At 52.2% G+C, this 14,703-nt stretch overlaps 1 protein-coding gene across 1 annotated transcript in view; it reads right to left on the bottom strand.

Annotated features, from left to right (window-relative positions):
- The window catches only part of VAC14 (VAC14 component of PIKFYVE complex), a 113,787-nt gene that overhangs the window by 32,776 nt on the left and 66,308 nt on the right, over positions 1-14,703 (bottom strand). The window contains exon 14 of the mRNA XM_003829478.6: positions 11,284-11,416. Within this exon, the coding sequence (XP_003829526.3) occupies positions 11,284-11,416 (133 nt within the window). The remainder of the gene's footprint in view (positions 1-11,283; positions 11,417-14,703) is intronic.

The following is a 14,703-nucleotide window of genomic DNA, read 5'->3' as shown; positions in this document are numbered from 1 at the left end:
CCTCTCTGGTGCTGGAAATGTTCTATTTCTTGATCAGAGGGCTCATTCCCTGGTGTCACAGTTAGTGAAAATTTACAAGAGCACACTCATGATTTGTGCACTTTCAAATAGTATGTTCTTTAAATTTACAGTCACCAAAGACATCCAGGCATCGAGCCTGGAGGGAGTTGAGGCTGCCACACCGCTTTCATCAGGACGAGGAAAGAAGACACATCTGGGGTGCTGAAGCATGTGTTATGTGGTAAGAAAGGGAGAACGCTTCCCGGGCAGACGGCAAGACCAAGCTGAAAACAAGACAGTGTCTCGGGCACGGTGGAGCTTCCAAGGCACCTTCCTCTCTGAAGCAGTGGGAAGGGCTGGGAGTTGTCAAGTTTGGATGACTGTTCTTCCTTCAGAGGGAAAGGAGTGGATATGCAAATAGCAAGCCTGGGGGCAGAAGGGCCCATCTGAGGACACAGGTTTACTGATGACGAGGTGGATGGTGAAACGGAGACACAAGTGCCACAATCAGGTGGAAGAAAATGCTCTCCTGGGGTACTGAGGAGGCCCCGATGGCCCCATGTTGGGGCTATCCGCCCATGTGGTCTGGAGCTGGAGCTCAAGACTGGGGCCGGGGCAGGTCACACCCCTTCTGAGGGAATAAAGAGACACAAAACTTAGCACTTAAGGAAGCAGCTTGCGAAAAAGGAAAGTGAGAGACGGGGCTCAAAACAGACTGGTGGAGGACTAGAAAAAATGAGCGCTGACTTGAGTGCACTTGAATCATCTCAGCTTGGCTTCAAAGAGGCCAAAGTGGATGATGCGAGCCACTGCGATAAGCCAGGGGAAAAACACATCCCTGAGAAGAGGGGGTGACACATGTCCTATTGAGCAAGAGTCAAAAGGGAGATTCAGACCTGGAGAGATGTTCACCGTCAAAGTGCCAGGGAGCTCCTGGGAGAGTATGCCGGCTACAGACCAGAAGTGGGCCAGAATAAGGGACAGGCCGGCATGGTGGGGCTGGGGCCTAGAAGGAAGCCAGAAAGGATGTATAGATTGACTTGGTGCTTCACCTCTGCCTGAGTGGGTGGAGTCAGTGGGAGCCATCCTGGGCAGGGATGAGAGCCCTGGGGATGGGGATGGGAGGAAGGGAAGAGGAGAAACAGGAAGCCGAGGAAGAGGAGGAGAAAGAAGAGGAAGAGGAGGAGGTGGGGAAGGAAAAAGGAGGATGAGGACGAGAAAGACGAGGGGGAGGAAGGAAGAGGAAGCAGAGGAGGAGAAGAAGAGAAGGAAGAGGAGGACAAGGATGGCGTCACATCAGGAGAGGTCTCTGTGGGGATTTTCCTCAGGCTAAATAACCCTGGGTAGGATGGCGACCCCATGGGAGGGCCCGGCTTCTCTCTAATGAGGCTGAGCCCCTGGCTGCCAGGTCTGAGGTCCTGTCCTGGTGTGTGGAGATCAGGAGACGTGGCTCTCGTCTCAGCTCTGTCCCCGTCTGCTGCATGGGACAGCCATTGTGCCTCTCTGGGCTGCAGAATACGAACCCTCCAGGCCCCTCCAGCTGTGGATTGCGGGCTGGCGGATCTGGTGCTGCTCTGCAGACAGGGTTAGGTGAATCCCATGGTGCCAGTCCTGGATAGCACGTGTCCTCTGGGCCTGTGTGATGGTGCTCATGGCAGGCGTGTCCCCCCACATCGGTCTCACCATCAGGCCATCACTCTCTCTTTCCCCACAGCACAGGAGCACAGGACCCCAGGCCCGGTGGAGGGCACCTCAGCTCTGGGGTCTTTGGATGGCTATGCAGTACCCTGCAGATCACCTCCCAATGCCACAGTTGAGAACCTAGGACTGGGGACGAGGGCAGATGCTCAGGTGCCACAGGTGCCTTTAAAAGATGGAACAATGACGAGGACAACGGCAAATGACCCAAGGCCCCCACTCTCCTGGGACTCACTGCATCTGAGCCCTGAACTACAGAAAACTCCCTCATCCACTCAGATCCCAAGAGCCGCTTTGGTGGCCATCCCTGCCTGGGCTATGAAGTGGACTTGGCCCATCCAGGACTCTTCCCCGGGCACTGCATGCTCCCTTGCAGGGTGGCGAGTGCCACCTGAGGCGGAATTCTGTGCCATGGGTCCCCCAGGCCAGGCCCCTCCGAGGGCCACATCACCCCTGCTCAGAGACAGGAGCTCTCTCCTTCCCCATGGAAGAGGTGCCTGGTCTGGGCGGCCTTTCACAAACCGCATGCAGCAGAAACCCTTTTGGGTGTGTTTCTGTGACGGGGCCAGGGTTGTGGGGGTTCTGTGATCTTCGTGACTCTGCTAAATCGCATGCGGAGAGAGAAGGGAGAAGCGCACGGGGCTGTCCAAGGGCAACCCAGGGAAACACGCTGAAAGGACACCGGGACAAGAGAAAGAGCTTCCTGAGAAACGCATTCTACAACGATGGACAAGACACGCTCGGTGTTTAAATACACTGAAGACAAAGGGCACCCACATTTGTCTGTCCTGGCTCAGATGCAGGCAGGGCCCAAGGAGGCAGAGGATGGAAAATGGCTTCTAGGGGCCAGTTCCGAACCTACCACTGTATATGCATTTTTTAATGATACTGACTGACTGCGGTAGCTCATGCCTGTAATCCTAGCACTTTGAGAGGCCAAGACAGGAGGACAGTTTGAGCCCAGGAGTTCAAGACCAGCCTGGGCAACATAGTGAGACCCCATCTCTACAACAAAATAAAAAATGTAGCCAGGTGAGGTGGCTCATGACTGTAATCTCAGCTCTTTGGGAGGCTGGGGTGGGTGGATCACCTGAGGTCAGGAGTTTGAGACCAACCTGGCCAACATGGTGAAACCCCATCTCTACTAAAAACACAAAAATTAGCCAGGCATGGTGGTGCACACCTGTAATTCCAGCTACTCGGGAGGCTGAGGCATGAGAACTGCTTGAACCCGGGGGGTGGAGGTTGCAGTGAGCTGAGATTGCACCACAGCACTTGATTCTGGGTGACTGAGTGAGACCCTGTCTCAAAAGAAAAAAAAAAAAAGATTTACCAAGTACAAGAAAAATGCATAACTGACTTCCTCTTACTCCAAAATAAAAAATAATAGGCATGGTGGTGTGTGCCTATAGTCCCAGCTACTTGAGAGGCTGAGGCAGGAGGTCACAGCGAGGTGAGCCGTGATTGTGCCACTGCACTCCACATAGCCCAGTGACTGGCTATGAAGCCCAGTCACCCTTCATAGCCTGGGTGACTGAGTGAGACCCTGTCTCAAAAAATAAATAAATGATACCACATTATGGTACACATTAGCTACTTGTTAATTAATGAAGCTGCTGGAGTGACCAATGTCAAATCTTTCCAAGTTTCCTGGCATCCTTAGGTGAAGTCTAAATAGTGAGATCCAGAGAATACTGCAGGTCCCATCTAGAAACAACTTCTCAAGCTTCAGAAAGAAATTCATTATCAAGTTCTCAGCCCCTGAAAACTGTTCCTGACCATCACCCTACCAGCCCTGCTGGTTGCCTGAGCTATGGGGCTGGGGGAGGTGATGCTTCTCAGGTGTGCAGACAACAAAGAACATGCTTTTAGTGAAAGACTGGCAAGGGGCCAGCGTGAACCTGATGAGGGGTCTGACCACGTGTGCCGTGTGGTGGCCACCGAGGAGGGGAGCTTTCCCACCAATCTGCTGCCAGGTCCTCCCCTCCATCACAGGGGCTCCTGGAAGTGGGGGTGACCGCTGATTCAGTGGGAGCATGGCTGCTTGGGCTGTGGGGACAGGGGTCACCCTGAAGGACACATGGCCACCTCTTGCCAAGTTCACCTGTGACCTCTAGTCTCCTCCCACCAGCCCTGCTCAAAGCCCAGTGGACCCCGCAAACACCAAGATGCCACCCCTTTGAGGCTCTTGGGCCCCCTAGGCACACTGTGCAGGGCTCCCTCTGGCCAGCATTTCCTCTACTCCCCTCATACCCCAGGTCAGACCTAATTCATCCCAGCCTGGTCTAGCAAGGCCTGCCACATGTGGTATCCATTTTGCAGGAGAAAAGCCATCCCTTGTTACAGGGAGTGCCAGTGTGTATGACACCGTGGGGACTGCTTGGAGGAGGCAGAGCAAGGCCAGGACCACCCCCCACTCCATCTCCAGCCACTTCTGGGTCAACAGGGAACAACCTCCGATGGTTCTGTGAGGTGCAGGGACGCTGGTCATTTTGCCATGGACTAGGGAACAATGGAATGCAGGCTGGGCCAGGCTCTCTGGGCTCCCTGAACTTTGCACCTCACAAGGTCATCTTTTCACCTGGGAAGGCAGCACTCTTTTTCTCCCAACAGTCTTTTCTGTGTGTCAGACTGGGCCTCTTGGGCCTGCTGGGTCCCCCTGCCATTCCCATTGCAAAGGGGTCTCTAATTAGGAGATGAGAAGCCGAGAGCCGGTTGTGTAAAGCGGCTCCTGCTGCACACACTCCTCTGCGTCCCTTGCATGGCGACAAAAACACTTCAGCCCTGGCCCCTGGGCAGGGAACGGCTGTGGAAAGCTCCAGAAGATTCACACAAGGAGCTGGACAGACAACTCAAGCCAGCAAGAAGAGAAGCTTCTGCTGAGAGGGAAGCAGGAAGCTCTGTGGAAGAATTCCTCCTGCCTGTTCAATGTCCTCTCTCCCTCCCCTCAGCTGGGGGCCCAATCGATACGGCTACGGACTTATGAAAGATCAAAACCCATCTGCATTTGAGTAGGGGGATCGGGGCCTCTTCTAGCAAACAGACTTAGGTTGGTGCACATTTGCCACAGCAATTTATTTTTATCCCGAACAAATGAACGCAATCCATTAAAAGGGTGAGAGGAAGAGTGGGGCCGCCTAGAAGCTCTAGCTTGTGAGCTGGGGCCAGAGGCAAACAGGGATCTGGTCTGGCCACTTCACTCTAATTCGCCATCCATTAGCACCAGCACAATGGGCTTCTGGGGGCCCGGCCAATGTCTCCAGGCAGGTGAGGGGGCACGCACAAAGACTCACAGAGTGAGGAGGGGGTCCCGATGCCAAATGGACTCGAGATTCGGCAGCTGCGGGGGATGACAGAGCCTGATGTGGGAGCTGGGCTTGGGAGGGGCGCCAGTGGTGCAGACGGCCGGTGGCCTTGGACACCTTGGTGATTTGGCCCCAGCCAAGGGCCCTGTCCACAGGGCAGAATGCACGAGGCCAGCAAAGTGGAATTTCCCAATTACGGCATGAAAGAGAGTTTCTTCTCAGGCCCTTCCCCCAGGCCCCACAATTAAAAACAAGTCCAGTTTCTAGCGGCTGCCCGGCCCCCCACCCCCTCAGTGACCAATCAGCTCCCCACTCCACCTATTCCCCCTCTTCCCAACACAAGGGCTCTTATGCAAACCCAGGACACTGGGGAGGGGCAGTAGCAGAGGCACATATTAGGGACTGAGCATTTGCTCAGCTGGACAGGCTGCCACGCCTGTCTGTAGCAGAGGTGAGAGGAGGCCCAGAATGAACCGGAAGCCTTGCTGCTGGGCTTCTCTGGGTCAGGATCTCATGAAAGAAGTCCCATGACTGCTTCCTCCTTTCCCTTGTGGGCCCCATCCTCTCCAAATGCCCGCCTCATCTTAGGAGTGCCCTGTTCCCCTGGGAGGTGGCTCGGACCTCATCTACCATTAACTGGGCCGGTTCGGATCAGGCCCTGGCATTCACCACATACAGTGGCTCATTACAGATGCAAGCATTCTCCACCAGTCCTCTCTGCAAGGCGGCAGGGAGGAAGAGGAGGGGAAAAATGCACAGTCGCTGAAGCCAAAGTGCGGCTGGCCGGAGGGCCGTGTTGGCAGGCAGAGCGACTGTCTTCAGACTTGCTCGCTTCCCAGCACAGAAGCAGGCCTTGTAAAGATCACAGCTGTCGGGTCACGCTGGAGTTCATATCACAGTTTATCAAAGAGGCTGGGTTTTCTCCCTCCTCTCCTTTCTACTGAGTATAAGTGGATGGTTCACGGGGAGACAAGGCCTGGGCTTGTTCTGCCTGCATTAGCATGGAGGGTGGGAAGAGGCCGGGGGAAGGCAACGCACACCAACACCTACTCCGGGCAGAGTTGTTTTAGCGGAGCCGGGCCGGGCCGCTGGTGGGTGCCCTGGGCACTGGGGCAACAGGGCCGGTGCACTGGAGCCAGCTCTCGGCACGGAAGGTGCCATGATTTCATCCCCTCAGGGGTGTGGTTCCCCCTCCACAGACCACCCTGGGAAGCACAAGCCCTGTGGGGAGGCTGAACAACAGCCCCGCTTTATCAGACACAGCCAGCACTGGGGCTGAGACATGCGCCATTTATATAACCCCACCACACTATGACATGGCAGGCACTATCATCGCTGTGTCACAGACAAAGCAGAAAGGCCTTGGAAACAGGTCACACAGTTAAAAATGGGAGGAATTGGGGTTTGAGCCCCAAACGAGTGCCTCAGGAGGCTCATCTGCCTTAGTCCTGCAAAGTCCTGTGGAGGGAGTGGGGGTACAGCACCCCACCACACATGTCGCCATCTTCGCTCTATCTGTGAGCTTGGCCTCAACTCCCTGCTGCTAAGGAAAGGGCCTGGAGCCAGAGTAGCTGGCTAAAAAATGAAGGTTTTAAAGCCATTGGCTTCACCTTGACATGCATCTCAACCGTTATGTCCACCAGAAAAGGAGGCTGTGTGGACACCGACAGGAAGTCCAACCCACTCAAGCCTGGCTGGAGCTTGGGTACCCGGTTCTCACCCCCACTGACTCCGACATGGAGGTGTGGCCTGGGAAAGCTGCCTGGGGAAGAGGAAACGCTCCCAGGGTCTTTAGGGAAATCATGCATCTTCCTCAATGCCAAGAACCCCCACCAGATGTGTGTCTTCAAGAACTCCCGATGCCTCTGTCTTTCTATAGCAGCCGCTCCAGGTCCCAGAGCTAAACACACTCCTGCCAAAAGAACAGCTTTTCACTTGCTGGCCAGAAGAATCTCTTTCCTTTCTTTCTCAGTGTGCAATCTTGGAGGCTGAGAAGAACAACTTAGAGTTTGCCTAACAGCTAAAGAGGGGGTTAAGAAATCATTGTGCTCCTCATCAGGCCTGTGGCTTCATGCCAGCATCTGCGGAACCATCGCGATGCCTCTCTTTATTTATTTATTTATTTATTTTTTTGAGACGAAGTCTTGCTCTGTCGCACAGGCTGGAGTGCAGTGGTGCGATCTCGGCTCACTGCAACCTCCGCCTCCTGGGTTCAAGCGATCCTCCTGCCTCAGTCTACCGAGTAGCTGGGATTACAGGCATGTGCCACCATGCCTGGCTAATTTTTATATTTTTAGTAGAGACGGGGTTTTGCTATGTTGGCCAGGCTGGTCTCGAACTCCTGACCTCGTGATCTGCACACCTCGGCCTCCCAAAGTGCTGGGATTACAGGCATGAGCCACTGCACCCAGCCAACGATGCCCCTCTTTAAAGTCATCGCAGGAGAAAAGGAAGTGCAATGGAGAAGCAGGAGGGCAGGTGGATACCCGCCCCCTACCTCAACAAAGCTCTTTGGAAGGGCCTCAGCCCCCCACAGGAGCATGGGGAGGATGGAGGAAGCCACATGTTTGCAGGGCCTTTTCCATGTCAGATGCTGTGTGTGCCCCCAGACTGGGTGGCTGGGCCTGCAACCCTGAGGCTGGTTGACAATGGCTTGGTATGCTGGCAGAGTGGGCAGCAGGTTCCCGAACCAGCTGGGCCAGGTGGCTGTCTGCCAGGATGCACATTGACAGGTGTGGGTGCTGCTTTTGGGGGACAGCAGTCTGGAGAAACCGGGTGAAGGACTAGGAGAGACCCAGTCCTCTGTGAAAGGCCCAGCCACAAGGTTCCTTCCGTCCCGGCCCACTGGGCTTCTAGTGGGGATGCCAATGGCTAAGAGACCTTCTGTGGCTGTGCGGGTGGGAGTGAGGCCTGGAGGCCAGCCTCAATTTCCACTGAGAACCCAGTGTGGTCCATGGCAGGTTTGAGCCCCAGAAGAGCAAGCGATCGCCATACTGAGCCCCTGGAGGGTGGGAAGGGAGGACCCACTGGCCCAGCTCCTGAGCACACTGAGGAGCTGGGCCTCAGGTGGTCCTGGCACACAGGATGTTCAGGGCCTCTCACGGCACCAGGCTCTGCACTCCCACACAGAAGGGACAAAGTGGCGGCTGCTGAATTAGCAGAGTGCAGGAGTTTGCAGCCCAGCTCCTGCCCAGCCCAGTGGGCACGTTACTTCCTCTTATTTTCCCTTCTGCAAAATGACGATTCCCGTGAGCCCAGGAAGCCCAGGAGATGCACTGCAAAGCAAGCAAAGCCTCCCTGGCCTGGAGTCTGCACCTGGGAACATGGCAGTGGGCTGGCCTCCAGCTTCACAGAGCCTCAGGCCCTGAGCGGGTAGGGAGGGCATGCAAGCATGCCCATGGGGCCTGCACTTCTGCTCCATGCAGCCTGGAGATGCTGGTTACTACCCCAAACTCCTTCTCGCCATGCGTCTTGGTCATGTGGGGCTGAGACAGGGTGGAAAACCCACCTCAGCCCAGTTCTCCAGAGGGGACGCTAGCTATAGATTCCTCCTCCAAAGGCCTCTCCCTCCACTGACTCCCTGTAAGTCGTCCAGGCAAGGAGAGCTCATCATGAGTACTGATGCCTCTGCAATTTGGAAAACCACATGATGTTAACTGTCACTCTTGTGGGAACATTCCGCTGCTTTCCTGGTGGGGGGGGGCCTCTTGCACCATAGCTAACCTCTACCTCAATTCCCTACCTGAAACTGGACAACGTGATGGGAAGAAACACCATGGAAATCTTCCTCTTTTGGCCAATGAAGGTTAAGAATCCATTTCTGTCTCTCTGACACGGTGGTTCTCAACTGGGGTGATTCTCCTCCCTAGGGGACCTCTGGCAATGTTTAGAGACATTTCAGACGGTCCCAACTGGGTGAATGCAAGTGCTGCTGGCATCCAGGGGGCAGAGGCCTGGGATGCTGCTGACATCCTACAGGGCGCAGGACAGCTGCCATCCCGAAGAGCTATCCAGCTCCAATGCCAACGGCGCTGAGTTCGAGAAGCCCTGCTCTAGAAGAGCCCAGAGAAGCAAGAGGGTGGTGACAGCCTCCCCACTATCACAGGGGCATCCTTTTGGTGGCCAGACCATCAGAAGCCCTGTCCCCCACTGTGGTCCTGCTCTTTGTCTTTCTGGTCAGGCAGGCCTGTCCTCTCCCACAACTCAATTCTGCGGCCCCATCCCCAGGGTGCCCTCAACTCCACCTCAGCTCCTGAGCTGGCCGGTCACCTCCTGTACGCTCCACTCCCTCAACTCCCCCAGCAGCATTCAGGCTCCTGCAGCGGCTCGCAGCAGACCATCCCCGGGTCTCACCTCCCTCACTGCCTCCTGCCATCTCCCTGCTTGGCTGCTTCCTTTACCTCTCTGGCCCTTCGTCATAGCCTCCTTTTCTGACTTCTCCTTCTTTCCCCAATCATTACAGTCTGGAACACGTAGGGTTCAGCCTCAGACCCCTTCCCTCTCACTCTACCTCTTCTTAAGAACTCCCTAAGAATGAAAGCTCCACAAGTGCAGAACCATCTAGAATGGTCCCTTGCACAGAGTTAGTGTTCAGTAAACATCTGTTGAATGAATGAATGAATGAATGACTATGCCATCAATTTCGAGATTGTATCTTGGGCCTCGGTACCCCCTTGGAGAGCCTGGTACAGCAAACTACTTCTTCAATACCTTCTTTTTGATGTCCCCAAAGTAATTCAAACTCAAACATGCACCCCCTCCTCACTCCCTGCCACTCTTCTGGGGCTCCCACCTCGGGGACTGGCATCACCATCCACCCGCTGCCCAAACCAGAGGCCTGGACACCCTGACACTCCCAGCTCCCTCTCCCCTCACTCTCTCCACATCAGTCACCAGACAAATCTACTTCCTACTCAGTCTCGAATCCTCATTCTCGAATCCGGCTGCAGCTTCCCATCCCCCTCACAAGCTGCCACAGTCTCTGCTTGGACAACAGCCTCCCAGCTGGCTCCACCTCAGCCCCTCCAACCCATTCGCCCCAGCAACAGTTGTCTTTCAAGCCAGAAATCCAGTCACATTGATCCCCTGCTCAAGCCCTGTCAGTGCCTCCGTGCTGACCCCTGAGTAAGGTCTCTGATCCTCACTGTGGCCCACAGGCTGAAGCTGCTTATTAGTTTACAGCAAGATGAGCTCCCCAGGCTCTTTCTTGCCTTGAAGCCCCATACAGCCTAGGCCCCTGCCGGGACTCCTTCAACTCCTGACCCCCAGACCATGGTAGTCGGTAGTCTACTCAGTCCCCAAGCACCCCAGACCACTTTAATAACCCCATCACCCCAGGGGTTCCGATTTCACTCATCAGAGGGAGGCCCAGGCTTTTTTTTTTTTTTTTTTTTTTTGGAGAGAGTCTTGCTCTTTCGCCCAGGCTGGAGTGCAGTGGTGTGATCTCGGCTCACTGCAACGTCCACCTCCCGGGTTCAGGCGATTTGTGTGTCTCAGCCTCTTGAGTAGCTGGGATTACAGGCATGTACCACCACACCTGGCTAATTTTGTATAAGGCATCTTTTTTTAAAGCCTCTCCAGTGATCTAACATGCAGGGCTGAGAACCACGGCTGGACAGCACCTAGGGCCATACAGACTACTCTAGAAATCTCCTCCACCTGGCTTTGGTGTAGAAGCTGGAGGAATTTGTGCCCTGCTCTAGCTTTCACCAGGCTGAGGGTGACACTGGGCCACTCTTCTGCTACTTCTTGGAGCTGAGTTGGAGGCAAAAGACCAGCCCCAGCCATGCTGCTGGTGATGACAGTTCTAGATGCCTCCAGCCTCTGGGGCTGGTGCCCTGGCACTATCCTGGGCTGGGCTCACATGACTCAGGAGCCTGGCTCCACCAAGCCTGGCTAAATCCCGCACTGGGGGCTGGGCCTGGAGCACAGCCCCATGTCCCATGCCATCTGGCTCACCTCCTTTCCTCTCCAAAAGCCTGACAATGGCATTGAATAAGAGGCTATTCCACCTCAGGGGAAGATAGTAACTCAGGAAGCAAAAAATGAATTCAGTTTTGCGGAAAAACATCAACACTGACCTGTCTGTTTCATGTCAGAAGCATCAGCAACTAGTATGAAGGGGCAACCTTCTTCATTTCTTTTAAGAACAGATCCAAAGGTCAGGAAAAGGAGGAGAGAGAAGGGAAAGAGAAGGTGGCTGCTTTGACACTTGAATGGCGTGAAAGTGAAAAGCCGGGGCCGTGGGAGGAAGAGGAGAAAGCGCGCCGCCAAGGCTGACCTGATGATGAAAGGGCCTCTGACCTCCAGGAGCTTCCGTTCGCTGCTGAATCTCTTGAGAAGGTTGATCATGAACTTATAAAAGTAAGAATTCATGGTGGGAGTGGAAGGAGAACATTCTAAGCCTTTGGTACCTGTAGAGAAAGGGATAGAGCCAGCATTTATTCTGATTATGTGTCCACAGGGTGATGAGATCCACACAGAATATAAACAACTATAAATGCCAAAAAGATGTGTGTGTGGGGTGTTATAACAAGATGAGGGAAAATCTCTAATCAAGAGCCATGGAGCAACAGAGAAAAAGGCAAGTCTGCACAAGCAAATACAACTTGGCTTACTGCAAAAATGCCCACTAGTTAAAGTCCTACTCGTAACATGAAAAAAAAAAAATCCCATTACTGTCCACCCTTTCATCCAAGCCTAAACCACTTAGTGAACATCTCATGCGTATAAGACCCTGCTAGGTGCTATGATTTTTTTTAAAAAACAAATTCTACTCATTATCCCAGTAAATGAAATACACTCGAGATCTATTTGGGCCATTAAGGACAAACAAGAAGTCAAAGAGAATAAATGGGTAAGGTACTTGTGTCAGTGAGTCAAGTCATTGTGGCTCAATGGTCAACAAAACTGATGGACCCACACGAGGCAAAAGCCAAGCTCCTTTCCTAATGTGACCTGAGGAAAAGGAATGATGCGCACAGCCACTCGATTACAGACAGCAGACACTGACAAATGTTACACAGTGTTTTAAACTTTACTTTTGAAATCAAAAGTTCTTTCTTCCTCATCCTCAGGCAAAGATGCTCTTTTAGGATAGAACTCTGAAAACTTTCAAAGCCTGAGGTGACTTTCTAACCAGGAGCACAAATGTCTCTGACGCGTGTCCCAGCTAGAAAACACACCGAAGTACAGATACCACCATCCCTTCCAGACCTCCCAGGCACACATGCCCCTTGGTAAAGTACCCAGCACCAAGGGGACAAGGGAAAGGCTGGTGGAATACTTGGATGGTCTGGGGTAGCGTATCTGTATGCCCGTTGGTATCTTCCCTGGACATCCCTTCTAATATATGCCAACCTCCACAGCTCTGTGAAAGGAGTTACCAAGGGATGGAAGGGATCCTCACTCACTGTGCCTGAGGCAGGAATTTTTTTTTTTTTTTTTTTAAGACTGAGTCTTGGTTTGTTGCCCAGGCTGGAGTGCAGTGGTGTGATCTTGGCTCACTGCAACCTCTGCCTCCTGGATTCAAGCTATCCTCTTGTCCCAGCCTCTTGAGTGCTGAGATTACAGGCATGCGCCACCACGCCCAGTTAATTTTTGTAATTTTTTTTTTTTTAGTAGAGGTGGGGTTTCACCATGTTGGCCAAGCTGGTCTCGAACTCCTGACCTCAGGTGATCCACCTGCCTTGGCCTCCCAAAGTGCTGGGATTACAGGTGTGAGCCACCACACCCGGCCCAAGGCAGGACATCTTTAAAAAGAAAACAGCTTTATTGAGATATCATCCATATACCGTAAGGTTAATCCTTCTAAAGTGTGCAATTCAGTAGTTTTCAGGACATTCACAAAGTTGTGCAGCCATCACCACTAATTTCAGAACATTTTTATCAACTCCCAAAAGGAACCCCATACTGATTAGCAGTCATTCACCATTCTCACTTCCATGGCCCCTAGCGATCACTCATCTACCTTCTGTCTCTATGGATTTGCCTATTCTGGATGTTTCCTATAAATAGAACTAAGCAGTAGGTGGCTTCTTTCACTCAGCACGTTTTCAAAGTTCATCTATGTTGTAGTATGTATCAGTTCTGTATTCATTTTTAGGGTTGAATAATATTCCACTTTATATTCCAAAATATGGAATATGGCTATTCTATATTTTGTTTGTCCATTCATCAGCTGGTATTTTCTCCCATTCTGTTGATTTTTTTTTTTTTTGAGACAGGGTGATACTATAGTTTGATTATTTGTCCCCACCCAAATCTCATGTTGAAATTTAATTCCCAGTGTTGGAAGTGGGGCCTGGTGGGAGGTTACTGGATGATGGGGGTGGATTTCTCATGAATGGGTTAGCACCATCCCCTTAGTGTTATCTTTGAGACAGCAAGTTCTGCTGAGATCTGGCTGTTTAAAAGCGTGGGGCACCTTCCTCTTACTCTCTTGCTCCTGCTTTGGCCTCCTCTGCCTGCTGCCCCTTTGCCTTCCACTATGATTGTAAACTTCCTGAGGCCGCCTCAGGAACCAAGCAGATGCTAACACCATGCTTTCTATAAAGCCTGCAGAACTGTAAGCCAATTAAATCTCTTTATAAATTACCTACTCTCAATCAGGTTTTTTTGTTTTTGTTTTTGTTTTTGAGACAGAGTCTTGCTTTGTCTCCCAGGCTTGAGTACAATGGCACGGTCTTGGCTCACTGCAACCTCCGCCTCCCGGGTTCAAGCAATTCTCCTGCATCAGCCTCCCAAGTAGCTGGGACTACAGGCGTGTGCCACCAGACCTGACTAATTTTTTCTATTTTTAGTAGAGGTGGGGTTTCACCATGTTAGCCAGGATGGTCTCGATCTCCTGATCTCGTGATCTGCCTCCCTTGGCCTCCCAAAGTGCTGGGATTACAAGTGTGAGCCACTGCGCCCAGCCATGTATTTTTTTATAGTAATGCAAGAACAGCCTAATAAACAGTGTCTTGCTCTGTTGCCCAGGCTGTAGTGCACTGAAGTGATTACAGTTCACTGCAGCCTCAAACTCCTGGGCTCGAGCAATCCTCCCACCTCAGCCTCTCAAGTAGCTAGGACTACAGGCGTGTGCCATCACACCCAGCTAAATTTTTTCTTTGAGATGGGGTCTCCCTATGTTGCCCAGGCTAGTCTCAAACTCCTGGGCCCAAGTGACCCTTCTGCCTTGGCCTCCCAAAGTGTTGGGATTATAGGTATTAGCCACTGTGCCCAGCCTCTTTTTATTAAAAAAATTTTTTTGAAGCACAAAATTTTTAACTCTGATTAAGCCCAATGTGTCTATTTTTTCTTTGGTTGCTTGTGCCTTTGGTGTCATAGCTATGAAATTACCTAATCTAAGGTCATAAAGATTTGCTGATATATTTTAGGTCTCTGGTCTATTTTGAGTTACTTTTTATATACAGTGTGAGGAAAGGGTCTAAATCCTTTTGCATATGGATATCTAATTGTTCCAGTATAACATGATATCTTAATAGCCAATTCATAGCTACCATTTATTGAGCACCTACTATGTGCTTGACCTGCCTAAACCCTTCACACATAGTATCTAACACCCTAAAAACCAACCAACAAAGAAACAAACAAAAAAAACACTTGAAAAATATGCACCATTACCATTTCCATTATATACACAGAGGAGCTGTGAATTTGGGTAAGGATTATCCAAAGTCACATAGCTGGTGAGTGC

This window comes from Pan paniscus, chromosome 18, assembly GCF_029289425.2.
Source record: "Pan paniscus chromosome 18, NHGRI_mPanPan1-v2.0_pri, whole genome shotgun sequence".
Lineage (NCBI taxonomy): Eukaryota > Metazoa > Chordata > Mammalia > Primates > Hominidae > Pan > Pan paniscus.
Note: the sequence above shows the minus strand (reverse complement) of the source record. Positions and strands in the feature narration are given on the sequence as shown.